Consider the following 26,432-nt stretch of genomic DNA (forward strand, 5'->3'; position numbering starts at 1 on the left):
TATGAAACGGGGCACTAATAATAGTAATTAGTAATGTTATTTATTATTCCACGCTTCAGAACGATCGAAGTCTTGATATGGTGATGCCGGTGATGCTGGTGGTGATGGCGATGTTTAATGAATAATGTTGCGACAGAACACACTGGTGGTTTTTTCTCGTTTTCTCTGGTCTCTTCGCTTACGCGGTTGATCCGTGTTGACCGTTGAGGAGCCGTTTCTATGCGGACAGCAAATCGTCTGCTTCTTGCGCAGGAGTTGCAATGACGTCAGAACAACGCCGAGCTCTGATTGGCTGTCTGAAAAAAATGGTGAAAGATCGCATTGTTGGATGTTTTCAGGTGTACCCACTATTTTTGTTTTTTCAATCAGCCAATAGGAGCTCGGCGTCGTTCTGACGTCATTGCAACTCCTGCGCAGGAAGAAGACGACTTGCCATCCGCATGCGCGCTTAGTTTTGCGCCGGGCGGCCCTGCTGGAATAGGGCCGCGGGCCGGGCTTCATTGGAAGGACCGCGGCCAGCCGCGGGCCGGTCGGAAGACCTCAGCGGGCCGGATCTGGCCCGCGGGCCGGGGTTTGGAGACCCCTGGTCTATACCAAAATGTAATTGACAAAAAAAGCTGCTTGCAGCTCTGCACTTTTTTTTTCACCTATTAAGTCCAAGCTTGATTGCATTTTTTGTGATTATATTTAATGATAATAATAATAATCTTTATTGGCTCGGGAGAGCCGTGGCACCGCGGAAAGGCGACAGCCCATACCAAGGAGGCCAGCGGTGCCACGTCTAGTGATGACGATTATAAGATGACATGCACAAGGGGAGGGCGACGACGTATAGATGAGAGAGAGGTGCTGACGCTGGCGATGTGAAATAAAGCCCGCGGGTGAGGGCGCGGGTCGATGTTGCGGGCGATGTGAGCCCAGTGTTTTCCACTGGACTGCTCGCTGGGCCTGTCCCCCGTCGAGCTCGCAGAAGTGTCCTGGCTCTCCAGGGTGGCGTCCGCAGGCCCCACCGTGCCTTGGGGCTGGGAAAGCCCTGGCGGCCCGGCGGTGACGAAGGCGCCATGCATGATGAGGACGACTCGCTCCTCCGAACCGCCGCGCGAGTCCTGGAGGCAACGGTGAAGGCCCAGGCGAGCAGGTCAAAGAGCCAAGGCGGCCCCGGCTGACCGTCCGATGTACATTCTCAAAGCAAAGTCCTGGCACCAGACGGTGCGGTCTCTCGCTTCGGTGAAGGCAGCGGCTCCAGAGGGGTGGCCCAGTCGAGGAGGCGGCTGCCACCCCCGATGCATTCATATCCAGGGCCAGAACCTAGCGCCGCGGTCACCCGGCACAGCTTGCTGCCATCGTCGTTTCTATTACGTTTTTATTACGTTACTAGAGCCTCGCACACTAACTCCCGAGTGTGCGATGCAAAATTAAAATGAGATACCCAGAAACCCGTTGCAGGTGCCCTGAAGGCCCTGAAGTCGCTGACGCAAATTTTGAGGAATGTATTTGGAAAAGTATTTGGGGGGAAACCAAACACATTTGGTTGTATTTGTATCTTGTACTTAAATGCTTTTTTTGGAAATGTAATTAGATTTGTAATTAAATACATTTTTGACGAAGAATTTTGTATTTGTATTTCGATACATATTTGCATGTATTTTGCCCATCCCTGGACGAATAGATAGGGAAAGAATTGCGGTAACTAGGAGGAAATCGGAAAATTGGTGAAAGAGATCTAGGAAAGGATAAAAAAAGAACAGATAAAAATAACCAATGGAATCACTTTAAATAGGGGGGGGGGGGGGTCGGTCTCTTATAACAAAATTCATACAAATAAAAAAAAAAGAGCTAGGTGGCGCAAGCTGCCGCCCGTTGCAAAGCTATAGCCATTACCATCTATCTACCCATCCGGCGGTTTACCCAAAAGTCTACGATCAAAATGCCAACCTCACGTGCAAGAAAAAAAAAAAGAAAAAGAGAGACACTCCCTTTGCGCGATGTTTTGAAACGGCCCGTTGCCCCCTTCCCCTCCGTCAAGGACAGAAAGACAGTCCGCCGCGCACCACGCGCACGCCCGAGGTCGTCGCCTACGGCAACAGCTTCTCTCCTTGCCCACTCTACCCTACGCTCTCTCAGGTCTCCTGCGCAGCTACGAATTGGAGAGGCTATGACGGCCGCTGGCGGTTTCGGAACAGCGTTGATGTTTGGGTGTCTTTTAGTTTTTGTCGCCGAGCTTGGTTGTCGTTAGAACGCCTGTGCTGGCGGATATAAGGAAAGAGCGCTGTAGAAATTCAGATTATACTTTGAGGAGTTTGTTCTGCAGGGAGGCATCGTTTCCACGCGTGCCGCTGTGCAAGGCGCCGACGTGTTGAGGATGAAATGCATGGGCGTTTTGGATTGGATACTCTTGTTGCTGACAGCTCTGGTTCTCCTGTACTTGTAAGTGGTTTCACTTTTTTTTATTTTTTATTATTGAATAGTTGGAGCTTAAAGTGTCCACGTTCGGGCTAAAGCTCTTCAGCGGTGGGGTCACTTGATGGTGGCTGCGTATTTTCGGCACCGATTTGTTATACAGGGGGGGCGTGGCCAATGACGCCACGAACGTCAAAATAACAGCTTTTATTTTGACGTCATAGTTATTTTGACGTCAACAACACGTTTTCTTTGGATGCTGCTGACTGCATTTTGAAATGTCGGTCGCTCGGCGTGTGCGTGGCCGGGTGCTCGGCGGTGTCCGCGCTGCTGCGTGTTGTCTTGTTGCCGCCTGCACTCGTCGCGTTCGCAGGAATCATCAAAATAAGCCTTCTCCATTTTCAAACTTCGCCCAGTGCCGTCCGTCACTCTTGTTGCAAATGAGGATTACGTGTACCGGAGGCGACAGAGCCGAGCCGCAGTAATTACATACGCATTTTTTTTTGGAGTGGTACCTGTGTGTGTAATACGACGGATTATCACCGTTGCATAGAATAGCTGCGAAGGCCGTGCAAGCGGCGAGCGAGTAGCCTTGACTGGCATGACTGCACCCGCTGCAGGAACGCTCGTGCCGCGCTGTCCAAAGCAACTAGCTCGTGCTTTTAGCACTGTCGTCGACAGCATTCTTTTTTTTCAGTGTCAGTCGTAAAAAAAGAAGTGTCGTAAATATCGCCGAATGCCCCAAGACAAAATGTTCGGGAAAAAAAAAGGAAAAAAGTAAGCCTTCTGCTGATCGAACCCACGACCGCTTACGCATGGGCAGATATTGTCACGAATGACAAGGTGACAAAACAACGAAATAACTGAGAAAACTGAAACGTTTAATGGGGCGAACTTGTGCCCAGGAATAAAAGGCAAAAGAAAATAACAACAGAGCGTCGCGGGCGTCGAAAGCGGCGAAGCAGCAGGATCGAACGCTGCGGCGAAACTCAGCCCGGTTCGCCACGCGGCGCCCCTTATGTATGCGTGAGCTTCTGGAATAATCGGCGTAGAATGTTCGACGCGTAGAACATGCGGACCTCGAATACGCCCAACATTATTCTCGAATCTACCAGAAAACTAAATTGCAGGAATAACAAAAGATGCGCGGCGCTCCCACGAATCGAACCCTGGCTTTCCGCGTGGGACGCAGGCGCGATAACCATTAGGCCACGCGCGCGCTGCCTACTTGGCCAGCTGCGCGCGCGGTAATATTTTAAACGCTAAGCGTTACGCTACGGCTTCGGAAGTCATGTTTTGACAATTCATTTTATACGAGACTTTCGGACGGCACTTAACGCGGAGTACGTAGTGTCGGTGGAGTATCGTCGGACGGCACTTGAACGCTTTGCAAAAGTCCCGTCGGACGTTACTGTAGTCACTATGAATCGCCTTTTGCAACATTAGTGACCGACGACACCGGGCGAACGAAATTGGAAAACACTGTCTCAGGATACGCGACGAGCAAAGGCGGCTCGTCGACACACACCAGCGAGTACACCAGCCGCCGAGCACCCGACCACGCGCACACACTTGCCGACCGACCGACGTTTTAAAATGCAGTCGGCGGCATCCAAAAGAAAACGTGTTTACGTCAAAGAACACCAAATATATATTGGACGTCCGTGACGTCATTGGCCGCGCCCTTTGCACTTCAAATCGGTGCCGAAAATGCGCACCCTTTGAGGCCACACACTTCCTACACCGTGGGCTACTCCAATTCAAACGTCAACTTTCGGTTACCTGAAGGACATCCGGTTTTACGGATTTCTTTGTGCGTTTTGTTAAGCAGGAATGAGCTGCGCGCATTTGAAGGTTCTATGAGGAAAATCGGATAAAGTACGTCGAAAAGCTGTTGCACCATGAATGGAGTTGTACCAAGTTCGTTCGCTTGTTTTTTCGTTACTCTAGCCTCCTCCCCGAAGGGACTTCTTTTGTGCACGCCGGTACGGAGCAGTCAGGCGATAGAATAGAGATCACGTGAACAACTACGTCGTCCCGCCTCAGTTTTTTTTTCTCTTGATAGCGTTCGCTGTCTGCGGTGTTTCTCCATCGCCCATTTGTTTTAGGGGGGAAGGGCAGAGAGAGATTTTCTAAAAGGAAACCGCTCTTTGTGTGCTGAGGCGCGCGATGTCGGATCGCGACGAACAAGCCATGCTTCGGAAGCACGCCAAGAATCTCAACGGTGCATCGGTTTCGACAGATGGCTACAACAAAATGTACCAAAGGCAGAAGGAAAGGCGTAAATAGAACAATTCACTCTTTATTAGATCGCTGCGTGTCACCAACTCACCTCGACGTGGCGACCTGCTGACGGGCGGGCGGGTGGGTTAACCCCAATGATACACGCGTGACGAAATGTCCGTACAGTCTCCGATTCCCGTAGCGCGGGTCCATGAAACGTTAGTGTCGACGAAACGTGCCCATGAAAAGTGGTCCACGGAACGTAATTCCACAAAACGATTTTCGACCTGGCCGGGGGCGGGCGGGGCTGGAGGTGGTTGGAATGCCCATAAATTGGAATACGTGTGTATGTTATAGGGGGGTCGGCTGGGAGGGGAGACTGAAGCTTCACAAGGCCCGCCTCTGGCTACGCCACTGCTGACGCTGGCTGGAGAACGAGAAGAATCCAAAGTGGAAGAGAATGACAGATGGCAACGTCTAACTCCGCTGACTGGTTTTTAGGGCGCAGCTCTTAGGTGCCCGTTTCCGGCTTGAGCGGCGTCGCCGTCGGCGTAACCGCGAGTGCATTATGGGACGTTCCCCATAATGACGTCACACTTGACGTCATGTGGGACGTCACGAGGGTCACCAGTGACACCATAGATGACGTCACCGCGCGTTGCCTTATGGGTAAATTTCCCCGCTAAATTTAGCAAAAAATTTTCCCCGCTAAAATTAGTGGAAACTTTTCCCCGCCAGCCGGAAAATTTTCCGCGCTAAAGTTAGCGGGAAATTTTCCCCTAAAGGGGAGGGGAGCAGTAGAGGAGGAAGGGAGGGTACGGATGTGGAGGAGGGGCATAGCCTCCTCTCTTTCCCCTCCTCAAGAACTGCGCTCTAATTCGAGGGGATTGGAAGCGTCTTTCATTTTTTTTTTCAGCGGACTCTTTCTATAAGCAAGTTGGAACATTCTCAAAGTCGCCAACCAACCACAGCACACATAAAGAAACGCCGACAAGTTGAGAACACAAGCGCGCACGAAAGATCTGACATACCTCCTAGAGTCAGCTGAGCTTAAGACGTTGCCTTGTGGGATTCTGTACCTTTCTATTCTCGTTGTCCGCCCCGTCTCGGGCGGTTTGAAAAAGATTGTCATATCTAGGCGTGAAACAAACGCGCTCGTTGGAGCCGCGACCACAAAGGAAGACTTTTACGGTTTCGCCGACCATCGAACACAGAAACATGACGCGTTTCATTGGAACTCGATGCCCAGGTTCTAGCTTCTAGCGAAAGATAATGCAACGAGAAACGCGAGGAGAAATGCCGGACAAGGGAAAGGAAAACCGGACGAAAATACGGAGCCAGGTTTCCGCAGGCGGTAACCTTCTTTTTCGTATCAGGTGACTGCCCGTACCGGCTTGCAAAAGAAGCGTCCCCTTTCCGAGTATCATACCTACCCCAACAGCCACAAATCAGTCGGTGCCTTCATTCGATGAACCGGAGAGCCTGCCTTCCCACGCAGTTGTGTGGACTGCCCGTCGTCGCGGCGAGTGTTCAAGTTGGTTCCCATACTATCGCATCACGACCGAGGTCCCAATTATACGACGAGGGAACAGGCGGCACGCCGGCGCCATCTATCTGGTGGCCCCAAAACCGCATTTCACTAGAGCGATGCTTTTTACCTAGTTGCGAGATCAATTCTACTAGGAGAAATGGTGCTTAATAACACCGGCAAATATATTCCAGCCAATAATTTAGAGAAAAAAAAGATGATGCGTGAGAAATAGGAAATTTACGAAAACCACAAGTATTCCACGGACAGATGGCGCCAGTGCGTTCTCGCGTCGAATGGGTCGTCAGCTGCTGCTCGTGTCTGAGTGCGGTCAGCGATGTTCCATGCAGGCAATTCGCGCTTTTTCCTGAAAATTTCGGTCTCAATTCCAGCGAAAAGTGAAATGGGAATTTTAACGCAATTGGCAGGTAATTTAAGGATTAGCGAGAGAATTGGGGGAACAATTTAAAGAACGCTGTATATTCTAAAAAAGAAAAAGTATTGTGGTTTATATGTTTACAGAAGAGAAAGTCACGGTGTAAGACAGAGAGGGGCCTGAGCGACTCGTAGGCGCCGGGATGCGGCCGCGTCTAAGGGTTCTTTCATGTAGTTTAGAAAAGCATAAACTGACCAGTATGATACTGGTCAGTTTATATGCGAAAATAAGGGCAAAGAACGTACGAAAATATGCGGGGATATCTCAGAATTTTGCGGGCAAGTACCTTCAATAGGGAATTTTTGGAGCCAAGAAAGGGGAATTCACTGAGTGTGGTTAAAGAAGGCAGTTCGTTTATCACCTAGACCAGACAGCGTTATTAAGCGATGACGCTGCTCCAGCTCCGCGAAAATCGAGCGTTTTCAACACGTTAGGTCATTCCTTGAAGCCCCGACTGCGTGACGGTGCTGATTTTAGGAAGCATCTATATAGGGGTAGCTCCGTAACTGACCTTTTCTACTAAATTTGGCTCCCCTGCGAAGGCACACCCGCGGGAAAGGTACAGTTCTTCATATGCGAATGGGAATAAGCGGAAAGATTGCATACGTTACGGCACTCTTCTGAAATAAAGCGAACAGCTCCAAGGAAAATGCGAACGCTAGAGTAATTATCGAGGCGCAAATACCTTAAATGAAAATAAAATAATTGGGAGGTACACGCAAAAATGTAGTGGTTCGCAAATTAATCAAATAAAAAAAAATAATATCACGTTCTTAAAAGAAACTGTTAAAAAGAAAACCAAAAAAAAAAAAAAAAACCACACCGTAGCACTGGGCGAGAGTTTCTATGGGTGCGTAAAATGGGTCAATAGTGGCTACCCGCAATGCAGAAAAATGTTGTTACTCAGAGTCCCCTAAATAGAATAAGCTACGTTAGAACGGGGCAGAAACGTATCTGTTTTAGACGCTCGTTTGTGGAGTGACCCTTTTCCCTTCCTTATTGTATATCAGCATTTTGCAGTATGCTGCCCGAAATTTGCTTTAATAGCTGTTAACTTAATCATTGATGGGAATCGAACTCTCGATTGGTTTTGTCAAATACCCCCGGTTAGTTCGACAATCCTAGAAACAACAACAACAAAAAAAAAGAATGTCGCTAGTTTGCAACAAAAAAGGAATGTGGTATTGAGATTACTTGGTGAGAAAGACGTGAAATACAAAAGTTTATAATTTATTTCCAGTAATTATAGCCGGCCACCAGGCAGTCATCGGACGATAGTTTAATAAAGGCCCACCACTGTCTAGCAATACCATAAAGTCCAATAATGTATGAATACACAATATTCAATAACGTAGGCTACGAAGTTTTCCTTATAATTACGTTTGTGGTGTACGAGGATTGAAGTTACCTATGATTTCTATTTTGTACACGTGTGCATAGGCGTAGACTATGGGGCGGCATCGGGGCTCGCGCACCCCCTGGTGAAATCCAGGGGGGGGGGGGGGGGGGGGCAGAGCCTCCCCCGGGCCCGGGCCATGATCCTTACCGAGACGCTGTTTACGTGCCATGCAACGAGCTTCTAGTCGTGGCATGTAAACAAAATTACGCCCACGTTGCCTTTATTGACGAAATACATAGGAAATGGTATCTCAGCGGGCTTTCGTTAGCTTCTATCTCGAGTTCTGTCGAGAAGGTAACGCGCAGCACCCCCCCCCCCCCCCCCTCCTCCCCGGCAAAATGGAAAGTCTGCGCCGCTGCACGTATGAGAAGTTTTCTTTTGCTCCTTCGACTATTTCAGGTATGCAGCCAGGTACAGGAATTACTGGAAAGACCAGAATGTTGTCCACGAAAACTTCTCCCTCATATTTGGAGCCGCAAGACGAATGCTGTTCAAGGTGATCATTTTATGACGGATGTTCTAAAGCTATATAAAAAAAGCTAGAATTGCGAGTAGTCCTATTTTTAACTGACAACAAGGCCTTCTTTTTGACGAAGGAACTTTCGAGCGAAACTAAGACCGATATATAACGTATACTTACGTTATATATCGGTCTCCGGTATATAACGTAATAGAGCTCCGGGCACTGAATTTTTTAATTTTTTTAAGGTAATAATGATAATTCTGTTAGCGCCCGTAAATCACGGCTTCGTGTGTTGGGCATTTTGTTCGATAAGTTAACGTTAGAGGTTGTTATGATTAAAACGTTGAATTTTGTTTGAAGTACCATTACTTACGTTTTCAGAAAAAGGCAAGCCGTGATAACAATATTGAAAAATCATCATGCACTGTACCGTTCTGCTTAACCATACTTCTGTATACGTATTTAAAATTATTTTATTTAAAAACATAAACGCTAATTTTAAGTTTTATTAATCAAGTTCATATTCTTATTCGTGACATTTTGGCGGAGGTGCGGGGTAACGACACCCACGATGCGTACGAGCTGTGCACTGACCACGATAGCTCCGAAGACGATGACCGTGAACACGACGTCCCCTGAAAACATTCGACGATGAATCCAACTGTGACATTAACGACGACCTCAACTATGGCCTCGAAACGACCCGGACTACGAACTAGACAAAGCCCCTGGCTACGACCTCGACGATAGCATGATGACGACGCCGACGATGAAACGGACAACGACATCATCAACAAACCCCGGCTGCTGAGCGCCCGGCCCCAATTTCCATCGCCGAGGTTGTACGAGACGAGGTTTAGCGAGCGTTCCTGCCAGATGCCACTGTTAGCGTGACTGCAGCCGAAGAGCCGACGCTGAATTACGCCGCGATGGCTCGACGACCGCCGCCATTTGCTGAACATTACTGGTGGCATCACGACGGGAACAACGTAAGCGTACACCCAACGCCACGGCGGACGACATCAGTGAGACCGCCGAGACACACCAAGGAAAACTGACGTATGGAGGGATTGACGCCCCATCTGCTGTCACAAGCCGACCCCATCTACCATCGATGCCCCTACCGGGGACTGCGCGGGTTCCACCCGCACCCAAGATAACACCCTCGTGACAGACCTCCGACGGTCGCCATCCTCACACTCAGGCTGTCACCTTACACCCTTTGGACCCATGGAATGCATTCCGAAACTTCAGTTCGATGCACTCGAGTCGAACAGACGGCCCCAAATTTTACGAGGGGCTTGAGAACGGAGCGATATAACTTATGAAATGTACGTATCAAAGACCACTGAGAGAAAACACTGAGGTTCTGCTATAAAGCCAGAAGAGCACCGATTATTTTTTTTTTGCAGTCAGTAACACGTACATCAGCTATTTTCATAAGCTGTACCACACGGCTATCAAGCCTCACGTGAAAGTTAGTGCCGTTGGATCGACGTCAGTGCGCTGTATGTCCAACTGAAGTTTTGGGGTGTATTGTATGGGACGAAGGGTGTAAGAATACACCTTTTTTTTTTTTTCGGAGAGTGCAGCGCCGCCTCTCCGCCCTGAAAATCCCGCTCACCATCGCCAAGACGTTCAGCGTGTCCAGCGCCACGACCCCGCCGAGAGAGTCTGTCTCCCCCTATGTCGCCGGGAGCACTAACTGCGCCTCGTGGAAGTGGCGTTGCCGAAGACGACCGATGTAAAGAGCCTCCAAGAACGCCGGAGCGCTCCCACAGTTTCGACACCAGGTATCACAACGATGCCGCTGCAACGGTGCCCAACATCCAAAACGTTGTTATCGACGGCCACGACGCATTAGCTCTCGTAAACACCGGAGCAGACTACGCAGCCTTGAGTGGGAGACTCTCTCGCCGCTTTCGAAAAGTGATGACGCCGTGGGATGGGCCGCAGATACGAACCGCTGGAGGACTCCTTATCCCGCCTGTCGGAAGGTGCACTGCTCGAGTCGAAATTCGCGGCGAGACGTGTCGTGTCCGGTGAAATTCGTCGTTTTACAAGACTGTGCAAGTGACGTCATTTACAGCATGGACTTTCTGTTTAAATACGGCACTGTCATCGACCTTGGGGAGAACAGGGTGACGCACGGCCTTGGGGAGAACAGGGTGACGCAACGGACACCTCTTCCGCCTCCAGAGAAACCCTAAACAATGTCAGTCGCCCGTCTTGACCGATGCAACTACCTGCAGCGAAGTTGTTCTGGAAGGCAACGTACACTTTCTCTTGGGAAGAGGAATAGCCGCCGCAAGAGGAGCATACCGGCACTTAAGGGTGGGCGCACTGTGGTCCACGTCATAAACTTCCGACAAGAAACGCAATACCTCACTAGAGGTGCCACTGTTGGCCACGTCGAGGAGCTAGGGAACTCTGTAGAAATTGCCGCAGTTTCACAAGAGTCCTCGCCCCCTCAGCAAGACAGTACGTCGCTAGCGTAGCTCGACATTGACCCTAAGCTTCTGGGCCCGAAACGACGGTAGCTGATTAACCTCCTCACCAAATACAGCGACTGCTTTGCGACGTCGTCGAAGGTGCGCCAAACCGCTGTTGCAAAGCATCGTTACTGAGGAGGACGCGCTCCCTGTGCGTCGATCGCCGTACAGAGTCTCCGTAAGAGAAAGGAAGGTAATACAGGAGGAAGTTCAAGATATGCTGAACGACGGCATAACCGAGCCTTCAAGCAGTTCCAGGGCCTCTCCAGTCGTACTGTTTTAGAAGAAGGACGGAACGCTTGAGCCCGGGTCGCCCTGCTCATACATCATACAAAAGACAGTCTGCAAACACGAGTCCTTGATTCGAATATGGGGTGCGCTAGTTTCTCCTCCTCCTCCTTGCCATACGGCATTCGAAGCACGGATCTCGCGCTGACTCGCGTTCGAATATGTTTGCAGACTGTCTTTTGTATGATGTATGAGCAGTGTGACCCCCGGCTTTAGTTTCTGCGCGGACTACCGGCAGCTGAATGCGGTGGCGAAGAAAGACGTCTATCCACTACCCGGCATCGACGACACGCCAGACCGGCTGCGCCACTCTGGATACTTTTCATCGATCTAAGTGAAGGCCGGCTACTGGCAGATCGAAGTCCATGAACGGGACCGAGAGAAGACAGCTTTCGTCACGCCGGATGGACTGTACGAGCTTAAAGTCATGCCCTTAGACTATGCAGGGGGCCAGTCACTCTCCAACGTGTCATGAACACCGTACTGGCAGTACTGAAGTGGCAGAGCTGTCTCGTATACCTTGACGACGTCGTAGTGCTTTCAAGCGACTTCGACGAGCACTTGCGACGACTCCGAGCAGTTCTCCCAGCCATACGGACCGCCGGACTCATCCTCAAGCCGTCAAAGTGTCGGTTCGCTTATGACGAACTGAGGTTCCTAGGCCACGTGGTTAGTAACAAAGGCGTTCGCCCAGACGCAGAGAAGACTCGCGCCGTGGCGGCATTTCCAGCGCCGACAGGCAAGAAGGCCGTGCGAAGATTCCTTGGGCTATGTACATACTATCGGTGCTTCGTTTCTGGATTTCGCTAGGATTTCAGAACTGCTCACGAACCTCACGAAGGACACCGAGAAGTTCGAATTGGCCGAGGACCAGCAACAGGCATTTAACGAGCTGAAGCGAACACTCCAGACACCTGCTGCTCTTAGATAATTTTATCAAAATGCGGAAACCGAGCTTCACACGGACGTTATTAACGCAGGACTTGGAGTGGTACTGGTTCAAGCGCAAGAAGACACCGAGCGATTCATCGCCTACGTAAGTCGGACAGTGTCCAAGGCGGAGAGAAATTACTCCACGACTGAAAAAGAGTGTCTTTCGGTCGTCTGGTCAATCACAAAGTTTCTTCCGTACTTGTACGGGGGCCAGTTCCGCGTAGTCACGGACCACTACTCGCTCTGCTGGCTTGCCAACCTCAAGGACCCATCAGGATGCCTCGCTCGCTAGAGTCTCCGACTACAAGAGTTCAACATAACTGTGATCTACAAGTCAAGCCGCAAGCACAATGACGGCGACTGTCTCTCCAGAGCCCCTGTCGAAAAGACTTCCGCCAGCAGCGACGACGACGACGAGTGCTTCCTAGGCGCAGTGAACACCGACGACATGGCACAACGTCAACGAGACGATCCTGAGCTGCGCGCCCTAATAGAGCACCTGGAATGGCGCGGGAGTACCGTGCCACGTGTTTTCTCACGAGCCCTGCCGACCTTCGCCATTCGACGAGATGTACTAGCTCTACAAAAAGAACTTGGGGACCACAACTCACCGTGTATGCTGGTAATCAAAACCGATCTTCATTTCATTTCATTCATTTATTAGCCATTTTGGTTGGGGTGGCAGGGACAGAAGGTGGAAAAATTCACCTGACCAGGGTCCGACACCCCATACAGATTTCAATGCAACGCAGCCAAAAAAAAAAAAAATATATATATAGATATATATAATTAAAATAAAAACAACGCACAGCGCAGTGTGCAAAACCAACAGCTCACACACACACGAAAAAAAATGCACTGCAGAAAAAAAGAACAGTCCAATGCAAAGGAAACACAATGCAATGCAAAAGGAAAAAATACTTGAAAATATACATTTCTACGCCAGGTTTTACACGTTTTCAAAAATAAAGGTCTTCATTATTTTCTTGAAACTATTGAGAGATGTTGCTATTTCTGCCATATCCAAAATTTGTGGTGCCTATTGAGAAGTTGTGTAATTTGCTGTGCTAGTTTCATCACCATAGTTCGAGAGGAGATCTCGCAAGCATGTCACGACGATGCGACGTCCGGACACCTGCGTTACATTTGTGAAAATTATTACTGCACCAAGCCCCCCAAAACCGTCCAGCTCTACACACGGTCATGTCTCAAGTTCCAGCGACGCAAGAAAGCACCGTCGAAGCCGGCGGGTCTCCTCCGCCAACTGCGCCGTTCCTGTAGATCGAAATGGATCTACTTGGTTCATTTGCGGAGGGGACCCTGGGAAACCGTTGGATACTCGTAGCCACTGATTATCTAACACAATACGCCGAGACAAAAGCCTTTCCGTCGGGCACTGCTATGGAAGTCGTCAAGTTCTTTGTCGAGTCCGTCGTCCTACGGAATGTTGCTCCTTAAGTCCTCATTACAAAACGGATGTCATCGTTCATAGTGCAGCTGACCAAAAAGATATTTCATCTAAGCCACGCCAAACACCGTCGGACCACGGCATGCCCTCCACAGAGCAGCGGACTGACAGAGCGGCTACACAAGACCATCGCCGACATGATCGCTATGTACGCCGACGTTGAGCACAAGATATGGGATGAAGTATTGTCGTACGTCACGTTTGCTACAACGCTGCAGTTCAAGAAATCACCAGAATGACACCATTCCAGAGGGCGCATGGCAGAAAGGTGACAACGATGCTCGACGCAATGCTTCCCCGCGACCCAGCAGTCGACGGAACCGACGACGCCCAGTTGATAAACCAAGGAGCAGAGGAGGTACGCCAGCTCGCCCGCCTGCGGATCCATTACCGACGCGGAACGGTACAACCTTCGTCGTCGCCTTCGTCCACTTTCAGCCCGGAGACGGAGTGGGGCTGTGGACACCCGTTCGCCGCCGCCCTCTCAGCAAGAAGCTGTTAAACCGCTGGACCATACAAGGTGCTTTGTCGACTCGAGGATCTAAACTACGAGGTCATGCCCGACGGAACAAGAATATCACGCCGCCCACCACGACTTGAAGTCGTCCACGTTGTACGCCTCAAGCCGTACTACGCGCGATAAGACTGAACTGTGATGCCGCGCTACGCTTGGTAGAACTGTACTTTACCAGCTTCCGGATTTCCCATTGTTTCTCTATTTGTTTTGCTTTGGTTTGTTCCCTTGCACGTTGCATAGAGACGATGCTCTTTTTAATTGGGGGAGTAATGCCAGGCGCGTTGCCGAGCGAGCGCGTCCGTGGCCGAATGGCTACCGTGCTTGGCTGCCGCGCGGAGGCTCCAGGTTCGACTCCAGGGAGAGGTAGACTCTTCTTTATTCTGTCAACTTGACATTCTGGTAAGTTCGAGAACCTTGTTGTCTAATCGAGTTCCGAATATTCTACGCGTCGAACGTTCTACGTCCAATGTTCCAGAGACTCGCGCGGGTATAAAAAGTGTTCCGCGTGACGAGCCAAAATCAGTCTTGCCCCAGAGCTTGATCCTGCTGTTACCCCGCCATCGACGCCTGCCGACGCTAGCCTTCTTCTCTCTCTTCTTTTTTAGCTTAAGTTCGCCCTATTGAACGTTTAGTTTCTCCAGTTATTCACCGCTGCATCATTTGTCATTCGTGACAATATATTGCTCTTAAAAACATTTTCGATTTTATTGATTGGATGTGAATTCCAAACTGTTCACTTGAATTTATTTTTCGGACGTAAATTTTCTAGATCATAAAACGTAGATATATTTCATTTCATTTCATTTATTGTACCTTAAGGGCCCCTGGGGGGCATTACATAAGGGGGGTAACATAAAACATAATATAACACTTCAAGGGTTGAAATCAAATGTAGGAACAAATAGGTTGAAAGAACATCTGTTATTTTACAGTGCAATATCTTCATTATACAATCATATGCTTAGTAAGTTCTGCTAAAAACAAGGCATGATCAGTAATTGTTACAATGGACTCAGGTAGCGCATTCCAATCCCGTATACACAAAAAAAGGGGAGAGTTTTTTAAAATGTTGGTTCTGGCAAAGGGCCTTTCTATCTTCTGGCAATCATCACGGCGTAGGGAGACATGACTGGCTGAAGAGAAGGATTCATGGTCAGTCCAGGGCTTGTAAAACAGGTTATGAAAAAAGGATAATCTATCTACGGTGCGTCTAGTATTAAGGAGAGGTAGTGATAAAGAAGCCTTAAGGGCAGAGATGCTCGTGGGTGAGTAGTCAGCAAGAATGAATCTAGTTGCGCGGTTTTGGATTGATTCTAACATGTCGGATAGGTAAGCCTGATGGGGGTTCCAAATGGTACAAGCGTATTCCATCTTGGATCTAACAAGGGTGCAGTATGACAGCTGTTTGATTTTCGGTGAAGCTTGACTAAGATGGCGTCTTAGAAAACCTAAAGTTTTATTAGCACCGGAAGTTATGTGTTCAATATGAGTTCTCCATGGGAGCTCAGAGCTTAAGTGCACGCCAAGGTATTTAAGAGATGAAACCTTTTCAATGGGCTGGGATGTAAGTTGATAGGTGTAATTTACTGGATTACGGGATTTAAAAAAAGATACACATTTACATTTATTATGATTAATGGACATAAGCCACTCGGCGCACCAGGTTTCAATTAGGGATAGGTCTTTTTGTAATGTTAGGCAGTCATCTTCACTGGAAATAGCGTGATAAACGACAAGATCGACAGCAAACAGACGAACACACTGCAGCTTCCCAGGCGATAACCGATATCATTTATATAAATAAGGAAGAGCAATGGGCCCAGTACAGTACCCTGTGGTACGCCTGAAATAACTGGTAAGGATTGTAAAGATGTTTCACCTAGACGTACGGATTGGGTTCTAGTCGTAAGAAAAGTTTTTATCCAATTAACTACAGTTACATTAATTTTTAAGTTTTGTAATTTTACTATAAGTCTGTAGTGTGGCACACGGTCGAAAGCTTTCGAAAAGTCTATAAAGAGAGCGTCTGTTTGTTTTCGTGAGTTAAGATTACTGTGGATATCGGTTACCAACTCGAAAAGCTGTGTTGTGCATGATCGATTCCTACAAAATCCATGCTGGTTAGAAAATAATACATTATTGATATCAAGAAACTGCATTATGGCTGTAAAAATAATATGTTCAAGGAGCTTACTACATACACTTGTTAAAGAAATACCTGTAATTGCTCAGATCGTCAAATGACCCAGACTTAAAAATTGGAATGACGTCTGCATGTCTCCAGTCATTGGGAAGCATACCAGTAATAAGTGATTGGTTCAAAATTTTACCCAGGTACAGGGACGAGATGTGCTTAGTAATTTTTAAAATCTTACTGTTTATCCCGTCGCGACCAGGAGCAGAGCTGACTGGAAGTTGCTCTATTAATTTTGATACTCCTTCAGAAGAAATATTTATTCACCCCATTTCGCCAAGTGCGTCCAGAAAAGCTAATTGCGGCATGGGGAACGTTTCGCGAGTGAAGACGCTACTGAAATATTTATTAAATCTGTCACATACTTCACTTTCAGTCGGCTGATTTCCAGTCGGATCTGAGATGATCGGACTTTTCTTTGAAGGAGGATTGATAATTTTCCAGAATCTCCGTGGATTTGAGATAAGAATGTTATACAGGTCGTTTCCAAAAAAAATACGTTTCGCCGTTCTTATTTCACGTTTACAAGTTTTAGCAAATTCACGGAAGCAAGACAACGAGGCGTCATCATTATCTTTTCTTTTTGCCGACTGGAATAGCCTCTCTTTCTTCCTTAGCATTCTCTTCGTATTAAGAGTGAACCATGGCGAACTGGGGTTAGAGATTGCCCGACATACCGGAACGTATTTTCTTTTGTCAGAGCATTTCTAGTCTTAAGTTGATTTTAGAGCATGAAGAGAAACGTTTTTAGTCGGCTGGAAATATATTTAAAGCACAAAGTACCACAACTGGGCAGAATAAATAGAATTCCATGTTTTCAGATGAATCCGAAAAAATCCGAATAGCCCTCGTTGATAAAATTTCTGTCCATTAGAATTTATCTAAAAAACCTTGAACATGGAGGTCACGACGGCAAAAGACGAAAAAGACCATGTTTTCGATATTTTTTTCTTTAAGAGCGTAGGGTTAGGGGGTATTAAGGAAAGGCCATTTGTGTTTTTCCCTTAAAATCTTCCACCGCCAAAAAAAGAAAAAAGAAAAAACAAAAACGGGTTTACTTCTCAGCTTTTCAAGGTTCGTTCAGTACCTCTGGGTCAAGACAAAAGTCATCGTTTATGTTTCCAGTCTGGGCCATGCTATTTGCGCTGCTTATAGGAACGAGGTGTATTGTTTCCAGAGCAGTGGATGCTACGAACCCATATATTTCAATGAAAAGAGAGGGCAGCGTACGCTTCCATGCTTTTCAACGACTACGTCCAGAAGCTTAGTTCTTTCCAAGCATCGACTGTCATTGAGGCAACACTTCATTGGGGGATCGGTCTTGGGATAGCTAATACTGCCAATAGCAAGAATGCTTATGTCAATAGCGGCTCCAGAAATAAGATTCGAGACAGATGAGTTCTCATTAATTTAGATCGGGTCTGTGTCCGAACTTTATTATTTTTTTTCATTTTGTTTATTTAGAATACAGTAAGATTTAACTTAGAAATTCGAAGAATTAGAAATCTAACGAAAGAAACTCCGATGAGCCCCCGATTTTCAGCGGAAAATAAATTCCGAAAAACAGCCTCCGAAATTCACTAGAAATAAACTCCGAAAAAACGGAATCCGAATTATAAGTCACGGCCATTGCGGACAAGCCTGTAACCATGGGTGGGTAGTTGGTGCAATACATAATGTTTTCGTTATTTCCACTTGCAAACGGCCATTACCTTGTGTTTTCTATTTCAGCCATTTCATCTTGTGGACCAAGAGCGGTACACTCAATTCGGGAAACTATTTGGGTGAGTCCCCATACATCTTGAGAGGCTCTTTTTAGCTAAGTTATAAACTTTCATTCCTCTGACTTTGGATTTGTTTGTAGTGTCTACGAATTCGGGAAACCGGTGCTCTTCGTGTGCGATCCTGAACTGGTGAAGTTCGTTCTCGTCAAAGACTTCTCTTCCTTGCCAAATAGAAGGGTGAGTAAGATATTGGATGTTCGAACTGTAATATGCAGTTGCATAAACGAAACAAGAGCTCAGGTAACTGGAGTCACCAGATATACGGAGTAGACGCTTGCAGTCACGGATAAGTAATTATTTAAAGCACTGGAAAGTTTATTCTCTCTGGCCACTTAAATTAAAATGAGAAAACTAGAATTAAAAAAAAAAAGCGTTTCGAGGAAGGATGCCATTGTAGATGTTTGCTTTTTACATTTTCGGCTAAAGAGCGGGTGTAACAGGAAAACATTTGTTTTAGTCATGACGCCTCGTTGGGATCACGCGGGATTTCCATCCTGAACACGGATGGCGCAGTGTTGCGAATTCAACAAATCCTTGTTGCTACGGAACAGTTGACTTTTGCTTCTTTCGCATGAAAAAATTGCGGGACTCATGCTCTTTGCTAAGTAGTTGTGCCGGAAATACATTATTCTTGTTATAAAGCTATTTTTATCGCTCATCGTACATTACGTACAGTTGTCAATAATTGTGGCCGAAAGGGGAATCTGGACACATTCCATTTCTACGGGCTAGAAAAAAAAATCAATGTGAAGTTCTTTTTTCTCTACGTGTAAATAATAATTTTACGAAGTTGCTCTGTTTGTTAATCCTAAAAGAGGAGCAAAGTAACGCATGCCTGAAAAGAACTATTCAGACGCTACCGAGGGATTACGAAAGAAAATATTTCAACGGTGTGACACTAAGCGCACTCTATAGAAAATTATTCGATTCAACAACTCCAAGGTTGAATCGAATAATCCAAGGTAGTTTTGGCTCCCCATGCCCCACCATGCAGCAAATATTAACGTTGGTGTACCTGCTGAACAGATACTCCGTTATACCTAGAGGATAAGTAAAACTAAAGCTAGAATCGTTGGCAGGTTTTCTTTAATAACGCCTCAGCCTGCGTACGCATAAAGGATGTTTCTGCTCTTCTATATCCTTTAAATTTGCTGCTATGTTGGGTCAAGTGGTGTACTTGTTTCGTTAGGTGGTTTCATTTGAAATCGAACACGCTTGTCGGAATAAGTCTTTCGATTTGAAAAAAAAAAAAAAATATATATATTTGTATTGCCCCATTTCTGGAAAGCACAAAACCACTTTTCGAAATTTGTTTAAAAATATTTCGTTTCACAAAAAAATGTTGAGTGGAGCAGGGTGAAAATTTGTTTTTTACTCCGCGATTTTTCTACCCAATTCTGTACGCTGGTATGAATACGGAAAGCATAGAAAACTCACAGTAATTTTTTGTGCTCTTGTATATTATTTCGACTATTTTCGAGTTCAAAGGAAAATACTGTTGTATTTTTGTTTATTGAGATAAAAAATGACAAACGTCGTGTCTTTGACAATTCGGTGACATCTTCAGAGCCTTGCAACTCATGAGTTATTATATTTGACGCTTACTAAATACTATGCGGGTGTAGCCCTATACATTGCCTATCGACTGACATAAGTTTAGTTTACCTTATCTCCACGGAATTGTTTATATAAAATTTGAAATATCGTCGAAAATGAGATTAACCGATATTTTGAACCGATTTATCGAAAAAGGCCATTTTCATTTCTTTCAATTTTGTTTAAATATTGCTGTCGATCATATGAACTTTCAATTGGCTTGATGCGATTTCGTTCTTTTTTTGTTGTATCTTCTCTAAAAGGGATCGAAACCGCTTCCACTTTCTCGGAACTGCCAAACGCAGTCTCCGCAGGGCGGCTTCGCTGCAAAGACTATACTTCTTATTTTTGTATTAAAAGGCAGCGGGTAAATTTATTTTTATTAAAAACACTCGTGCTTGGCTACATATAGTATTTTCTTGATTTTGTAATGATGGCAACTGACATTCCTTAGTCCGATCGTTAGCGGTTCAGCGGATGTTCCATTATCCAATGTCTAAAGCCAGGGCACAAAGAACGGAAAAAACGGAACGAGCTCTTCATGTAGCCAGACCGGGGTCATATGTCTGTTTGTGTTATACGCAGGTTGTAAGGCTTGAAGCACCTCGCCACAACACACAATTTTCGTTCGCAGGACGGCTCCTTGATGCGGACGTCAAAGTACTTCGTTGAAAAGAAAAATGAAAACAGTGACAGAAAGCGTTGTGCTTTTCGACTTACTGGAGAAAGAAATCGATATATTCAGGAAGCACAAAAGATAAGAATGGGCCTCAGTAGGCGCTCGCAAAGGATAACGCTTCTCACCTGTGTGGTGCACAGTTCGCGAGCCAGGCCTGGAACCTAAGGTGAAATTAGCACGAGATGTACATTCTCCGGCAATATGAAAGACAGATTCGCCGATGCTGTTTATGCAGCGGTGCCAAGCCCGCCTTGGCCGGACGTGCTTTATTTTGAACGAGAAAATAGGACAAACCTTTATTTATTCCCAAACCAAAGCAACGTGTGCCTAGCCAAAGCAAATCTACCGTGGCCACCTAAAATAAAATCGTCAAATCGCTTTTCCATTTTCCCGAAAGCTGTAGAATCTTTGCATTAAGCTCGGTGTGACAAAGTGGAGAACCTAAAAGTCTACAGAGACATTAAGTGACTGCTTTTGCTGCCTTCTGTGCATGTGGGGATCGTTGCTTCTTGGCATCAGAGATATCGATCAGTCTTGAACAAAACCCACCACTTATATTTTTATCTGCACGGATTCGTTGAAACAGAAGGGCCACCGTCTCGGGTTCACCGCTCGCGCTCGCTTTGGCTCCAGCTTTCGTTCTGTCCGTCTGGACTTACCACGCTGTTGAACTTCTTTGCTGCATCCGACCGTTGCGGTACAAAGTTCAGCTCGGCCCCCGCGCTCGATCTTCTCCGCAGAAGCAAGCCGATGCCGTTGTCAAAAAGTTCCAATATTGCGTTGCTCGTGAACTAGACTAATTAAAGCGCAGCAACATATTGGCTGTCAAGTGCATTCTAAATATATTAGCGCTAATTAGTAAAAGTGACTATTTATCGCCAATTGGTGTTTGTGTTCTGTAAAAAAATGTCTTCGCTTCATGTAAACTCAGTCCGTATTACCCACTCTCCTTCTGTAAACTTTTTTTTCCTTCTTAAAGAAGGCCACGTGATATTACATATTTTGATATACACACTGAGAATAACGAACAGGCAATCACATGGTTATTTGATTGCGCGCGACAAGACACATTATGGATTGGCGTCCCGTGCCGGATGCGGTGTAACGGACATAGCGCCAAGGGCCGGGCGTGCTGTGCGTGCCTTACAAGCTGTGTATAGCACAAACAGATATATGACCCCAGTCTGGCTACATAAAGAGCTCCGTTCCGTTTTCTCCGCCCTTTGTGCCCTGGCTTTAAACATCGGATAATGGAACATCCGCTGCACCACTAATGATCGAACAAAGGAATGTCAGTTGCCACCATTACCAAATTAAGAAAACACAATATGTAGCCAAGCACGAGTATTCTCAATCAAAATAAATTTACCCGCTGCCTTTTAACACAAAAATAAGCAGTATAGTCTTTGCAGTGAGGCCGACCTGCGGAAACTGCGTTTGGCCGTTCCGAGAAAGTGGGAGCGATTGAGCTCACTCCTAGAGAAGGCACAACAAAAAAAAAAAAAAAAAAAAAAAAAAAAAAGGGGGGAAATCGCAGCAACCCAATTGAAGGTTCCCATAATCGGCAGCAAAAATGAAAAAAAAAAAAATGAACGAAATAGAAAATAGCCTTTTTCGATAAAATGGGTTCAAAATATCAGTTAATCTAATTTTCGACGATATTTCAAAATTTATATAAACAATTAAGTGAAGATAAGATAAAATAAACTTATGCCCGCCGATAGCCCATGTATAGGACCACACACGCATAGTATTTAGTAAGCGACAAATATAATAACTCATGAGTTACAAGGCTCTGAGGATGCCAGTGGATTTTCAAAGAGACGATGTTTGGCATTTTTTACCTCTATAAACAAAAATGCAGAAGTACTTTTCTTTGAACTAAAAAATAGACGAAATAACTTGCACGCGCACAAAAAATACCTGTCAGTTTTGTATGCTTTCCGTTTTCATACCAGCGCATAGAACTGGGTAGAACAATCCCGGAGTAAAAAACAGATTTTCACCCTGCTTCACTTAATATTTTTTGTGTGAAGCGAAATATGTTTTAAAACAATTTTTGGAAAGCGGTTTTGTTCTTTGCAGAAAAAGGGCAACCACATATATTGAAAAAAAAAAAAAAAAATCTGAAGACCCACCCCGACAAGCGTGTTCAATTTCAAATGAAACCACCCTGTTGTGTTTATTTATTTATTTTTTATGCGCAGGAGATGAAATTTGCCGATCCACTTATGGACAACATGATGGGATTTCTACCTGTTGAGAAATGGAGGAAGATCCGACCCACAGCAAGTCCAGCGTTTTCTACGGGAAGGCTGCGCAAGGTTTGTTCATCTACACTTTGGAGTGTGTACGAACCTGAAGTTCCCCCTAAAAGGAGCCGAAAAACTCGGCGCTTATAGCAGTGAGGCAAGTGCTGCGCAACTTGCGCCAAATAAACCTTTTCCGAGAAGCGTTCTGCGCACGCCCGAACGCCCGATGCCAAGCGCCTAAAGTCGGAACGAAAAATCGAGGAAATTCGGAAGGAGGCTGGGGATCAGCGAGTCGAACACGTAATTGCAGCATATATATAATTGCCTTACAGAAAAAAAGAAAGTGGACGGAAAGAAAAGCACGATGTGTGGGTGGACGCCACAGATGCCCCTCTTCGAAGTCGCGTTGGGCACTCGCCGCAGCTCAGAGATCGAAAAAACTGGTAGCGTAGCTCCCATTATCGATTGGTAGCGCAGGTAGGTCACTTCCTCAATTTTTAGTTCGTGCAGTCACCACCTGGTGCCCTCGGTATGTGGAAAAGGTCCATTGCGACATGAACGAAGGCCTGTTACTGTCACAGGCTTGCTGATATTCTCTGTTTAAACACAAAGGACTGCCGACCAGGCGATTGGTCCACGCCTCGGTGGAGTCTTGCCAATGAAGGGGAGACCACAGTTTTGCAACCAAACGAATTTAATACTACAAAACAAAACAAAACAAAAGACAAAAAAAAAAAAGATTAACAAGTGCCGAGCTGCGAAAACAATAGGACTCGAACGCACTTCACCCGGCCGGTGCACTGGTGGCGAAGATGAAATCACTCAACACACAACGAATTAGGCAAAACCCAAAGTCTACCGCTCACTGCAATGCATTAACCATCTCTTACGCGGGAGCTTCCCCGAACATGGAAAGATAACAACTTCGGAGCTTAAATGTTATCAGTTAATACAATCGGACATCCGTGAGAATAAAAACCAACTACGTAAATACGGGTACCTTAATTACTATAAAGAAAAATGCGAGTGGAGGGGAAATCTTGTCTCACAGTGTCCAGGAGGGACGGTCTTGCGAGGCGCTGTCCGATGGAGGAAGGAATGGTCCCGGCGGTACCACGGTGGGTTGGGCGGCTTGAAGCGGCCACACAATCAAACACACACACTTCGTCGTCCAAGTCTTCCCCAGTCCGGACCTGGCCCGCTACCGTTGAGCTCGACGGACTCGACGCTTCCTCGTCTGTTGCTTCTGAGTTTCCCGCTCAAACTGCTCGCCTTTGCCCCAAAGAGTCCCCCTGGACGGGCCCCAGCACTCCAGCACGCAGGCGTGGAAAACAAAACAAAAAGAAACCCATGGGACGCTGGCCCGCTCGCCCCTTCCCCCAAAGGGAGCATCGCTTCGTTTTCGTGGGAGCTGGGTCCAAGCCTCCACACCCCGCGAATTTCTTGGAAGGACGCGTCTAGTCTAGCCCGGGAGAATGGATAACGTAACACAGTCGGATTTTGTGACATGAATAACGTAACATAGCCGGATTTTGTGACAGTTACATCTCGCGCCAAAATGCATTTTTGCTAGGAATTGCGCCACCCATGCGCCGAGATGGGCTTAAAGCGCAAACAAAACTATTTTATTATCGGTCCACCCAGTGTGAGAAGTAGAAGAAAAGTTGCGCAAATATGAATTTCACTGCGTCCCTACTCACTGAACACTTAGTTTTGTCTTAGGTCAGAGCACATTCGAAGGTTCGAACACATACAACCCCAAATGCACGTACTAACAGCGCTAGTCAGGTGACAAAGGCGGCACTTGATTGGTTTAAGAACGGGTACAAGGAGATGACGAATGCCATCATGTCGCATTTTTGATTCTGCCAATCAACCGGCCAGAGCCGTTGACACTGGACATCAACCGCTCTGGCCGGTGAATGCGCTGGCTGCTTGACCGCTCAGATCGTCTCAATTTCCAGACCACGTCGTCGATGTCGGGAACTAAGGGTCCCGAGAAAACTTGGTAAAATAGTCGGATTGCCGATACTGCGATAAGACAGGGTCTCACACTCCTGATAAATCGATTATCGTGTGTACCACGTGACTTTGTTCCGTAGCTGCAGAGTAGCGTGGCACCGCTCGCTCCAAGCTTCGCCGCCTCTGACAGCGTGCGGAGCGTCGAGCTTCACCGCTTTGCCCCGGAGCGCTAGGAGCAGCTGCTGATCCGGGGGAGTGTTTGGGTAGCGCGAGAGGCGCGCAAATTATGCTCGGGATTCTGACGGGTCGACCTTCTTGGTCTTCACTGTAAATTAATCTCTAACTAACAAGACAATTGAGCGGGGAAAGAGAGAAGAAAACACCGGTCTCTATTTGAGTGAATACGGCAGTCACGGTAGTTCCCGTGCAGCTGTCGATCGAAACAGTAGCGAACTTCGATGGAAATCTGGTTCCTACGCCGCTAAAGAGCATTGTTACCCTTAAAGCGCAAGTGGAGACTTGTAGAATGTTTTGGGTGGCTGTTTCTTCAGTTTATGATATTGCCGCGCGCAAGGCTGAGAAAGCAACGCTCGGTCACGGTCCTCCAGAAAGTTCCCGTTTATTCATGTACCGCACGTCACTTCTATCATTTATCCCTGCATTTGTTTTCTAGAAAGTGCGTGTTCATTCTCGCCCCGATCACGCGACGCTCGAACCGCTTTCGCCGAATCTTCGAGATAGCGACGCACTCTAGATAACAGGCCGCCCGCGACCTTGTCGAGTCAGTCTCGCCCCAGCGCTCGATTCTGGTGACACGCCGACTTCGACGCCCGCGACGCTCTGCTTTCTTCTGTTTCCTTCTTTATTTTTTTGGCACAAGTTCGCCACATTAAACGTTTATTTCTTTCTGTATATTTCCTGTTTTTTCGTTTGGTCACCACCCGTGACATTTGGTGGAGGTGCGGGGTACCGCATGCCCTTGCAGCGTTCCCCTCCCAGGACCCGCAGTGCAAGCCCGACTCCAAGCTCGCTGAGAAGACCACTCAGCGCGGAACCTGAAACTCGGACCAGCCGCCGCACCAAGGGAGAGGATCCGGAGTACGGTTTGCTGCTGGACAAACCCAAGCCGAAGAAGACGACGATGGACAACCAGTCGCAGGCCCCCACCGCTCCTGCCGTCGTCTACCTACCCGTCGCTCCTCGGACACCGGCTCCATTCCACGGCGAAAGCCACGAAGACATCGACGACTGGGTACAACACTACGAACGAGTGGCCCGTCATAACGGATGGACACCGGAACAGTGTCTGCAAAACGCTTACTTCGCCTTGGAAGCCACCGCCCGGAACTGGTTCGAGAACCACGAAGCTTCGATCACTTCCTGGGAGCAACTCAAGGCTGAGTTGCGAAGAACGTTCATGAGCGAACACCGAAGAGAACGCGCGGAAGAGCTTCTTCAAGCGAGGATTCAAGGCCCTAACGAGAGCATCGTTAGCTTCGTGGAAGATGTCCTGCGACTGAGCAACCGCGCCGATCCCGAAGCATCCGAAGCAAAGAAGCTCAGAGTCTTGATGCGTGGCGTCAAGGAAAGCATTTTCGGTGGTCTTGTGCGGAGCCCGCCTACCACCGTCGAAGGCTTCATGACGGAGGCCACCAACATCGAACGTGCCCTTTCTAGCACGAGCCACCCACTATCACCGAGTTCCCGGCGTCGGTTCCTTTTCGCCTTCCGGCTGCAACACCGCGGACATCCGCGAGATGATCCGAGACGTTGTCCGGGAAGAGATCAGGAAACTTCTACCTGCCGCCGCAAGCCCAG

The 26,432-nt window shown here is 47.3% G+C and overlaps 1 protein-coding gene across 1 annotated transcript in view; it reads left to right on the plus strand.

Moving 5' to 3' along the window:
* The first annotated feature begins 2,151 nt into the window (after positions 1–2,151).
* Positions 2,152–26,432, plus strand: part of LOC8026114 (cytochrome P450 3A24) — a 113,818-nt gene continuing 89,537 nt past the window's right edge. Inside the window, exons 1-6 of the mRNA XM_042290061.1 lie at positions 2,152–2,292; positions 2,325–2,427; positions 8,386–8,482; positions 18,073–18,125; positions 18,206–18,302; positions 22,608–22,724. Coding sequence (XP_042145995.1) covers positions 2,363–2,427; positions 8,386–8,482; positions 18,073–18,125; positions 18,206–18,302; positions 22,608–22,724 — 429 coding nt within the window. The 5' untranslated portion in view covers positions 2,152–2,292; positions 2,325–2,362. The remainder of the gene's footprint in view (positions 2,293–2,324; positions 2,428–8,385; positions 8,483–18,072; positions 18,126–18,205; positions 18,303–22,607; positions 22,725–26,432) is intronic.

The sequence above is a fragment of the Ixodes scapularis genome, unplaced genomic scaffold (assembly GCF_016920785.2).
Source record: "Ixodes scapularis isolate PalLabHiFi unplaced genomic scaffold, ASM1692078v2 PGA_scaffold15__6_contigs__length_5221840, whole genome shotgun sequence".
In the NCBI taxonomy this organism is placed as follows: domain Eukaryota; kingdom Metazoa; phylum Arthropoda; class Arachnida; order Ixodida; family Ixodidae; genus Ixodes; species Ixodes scapularis.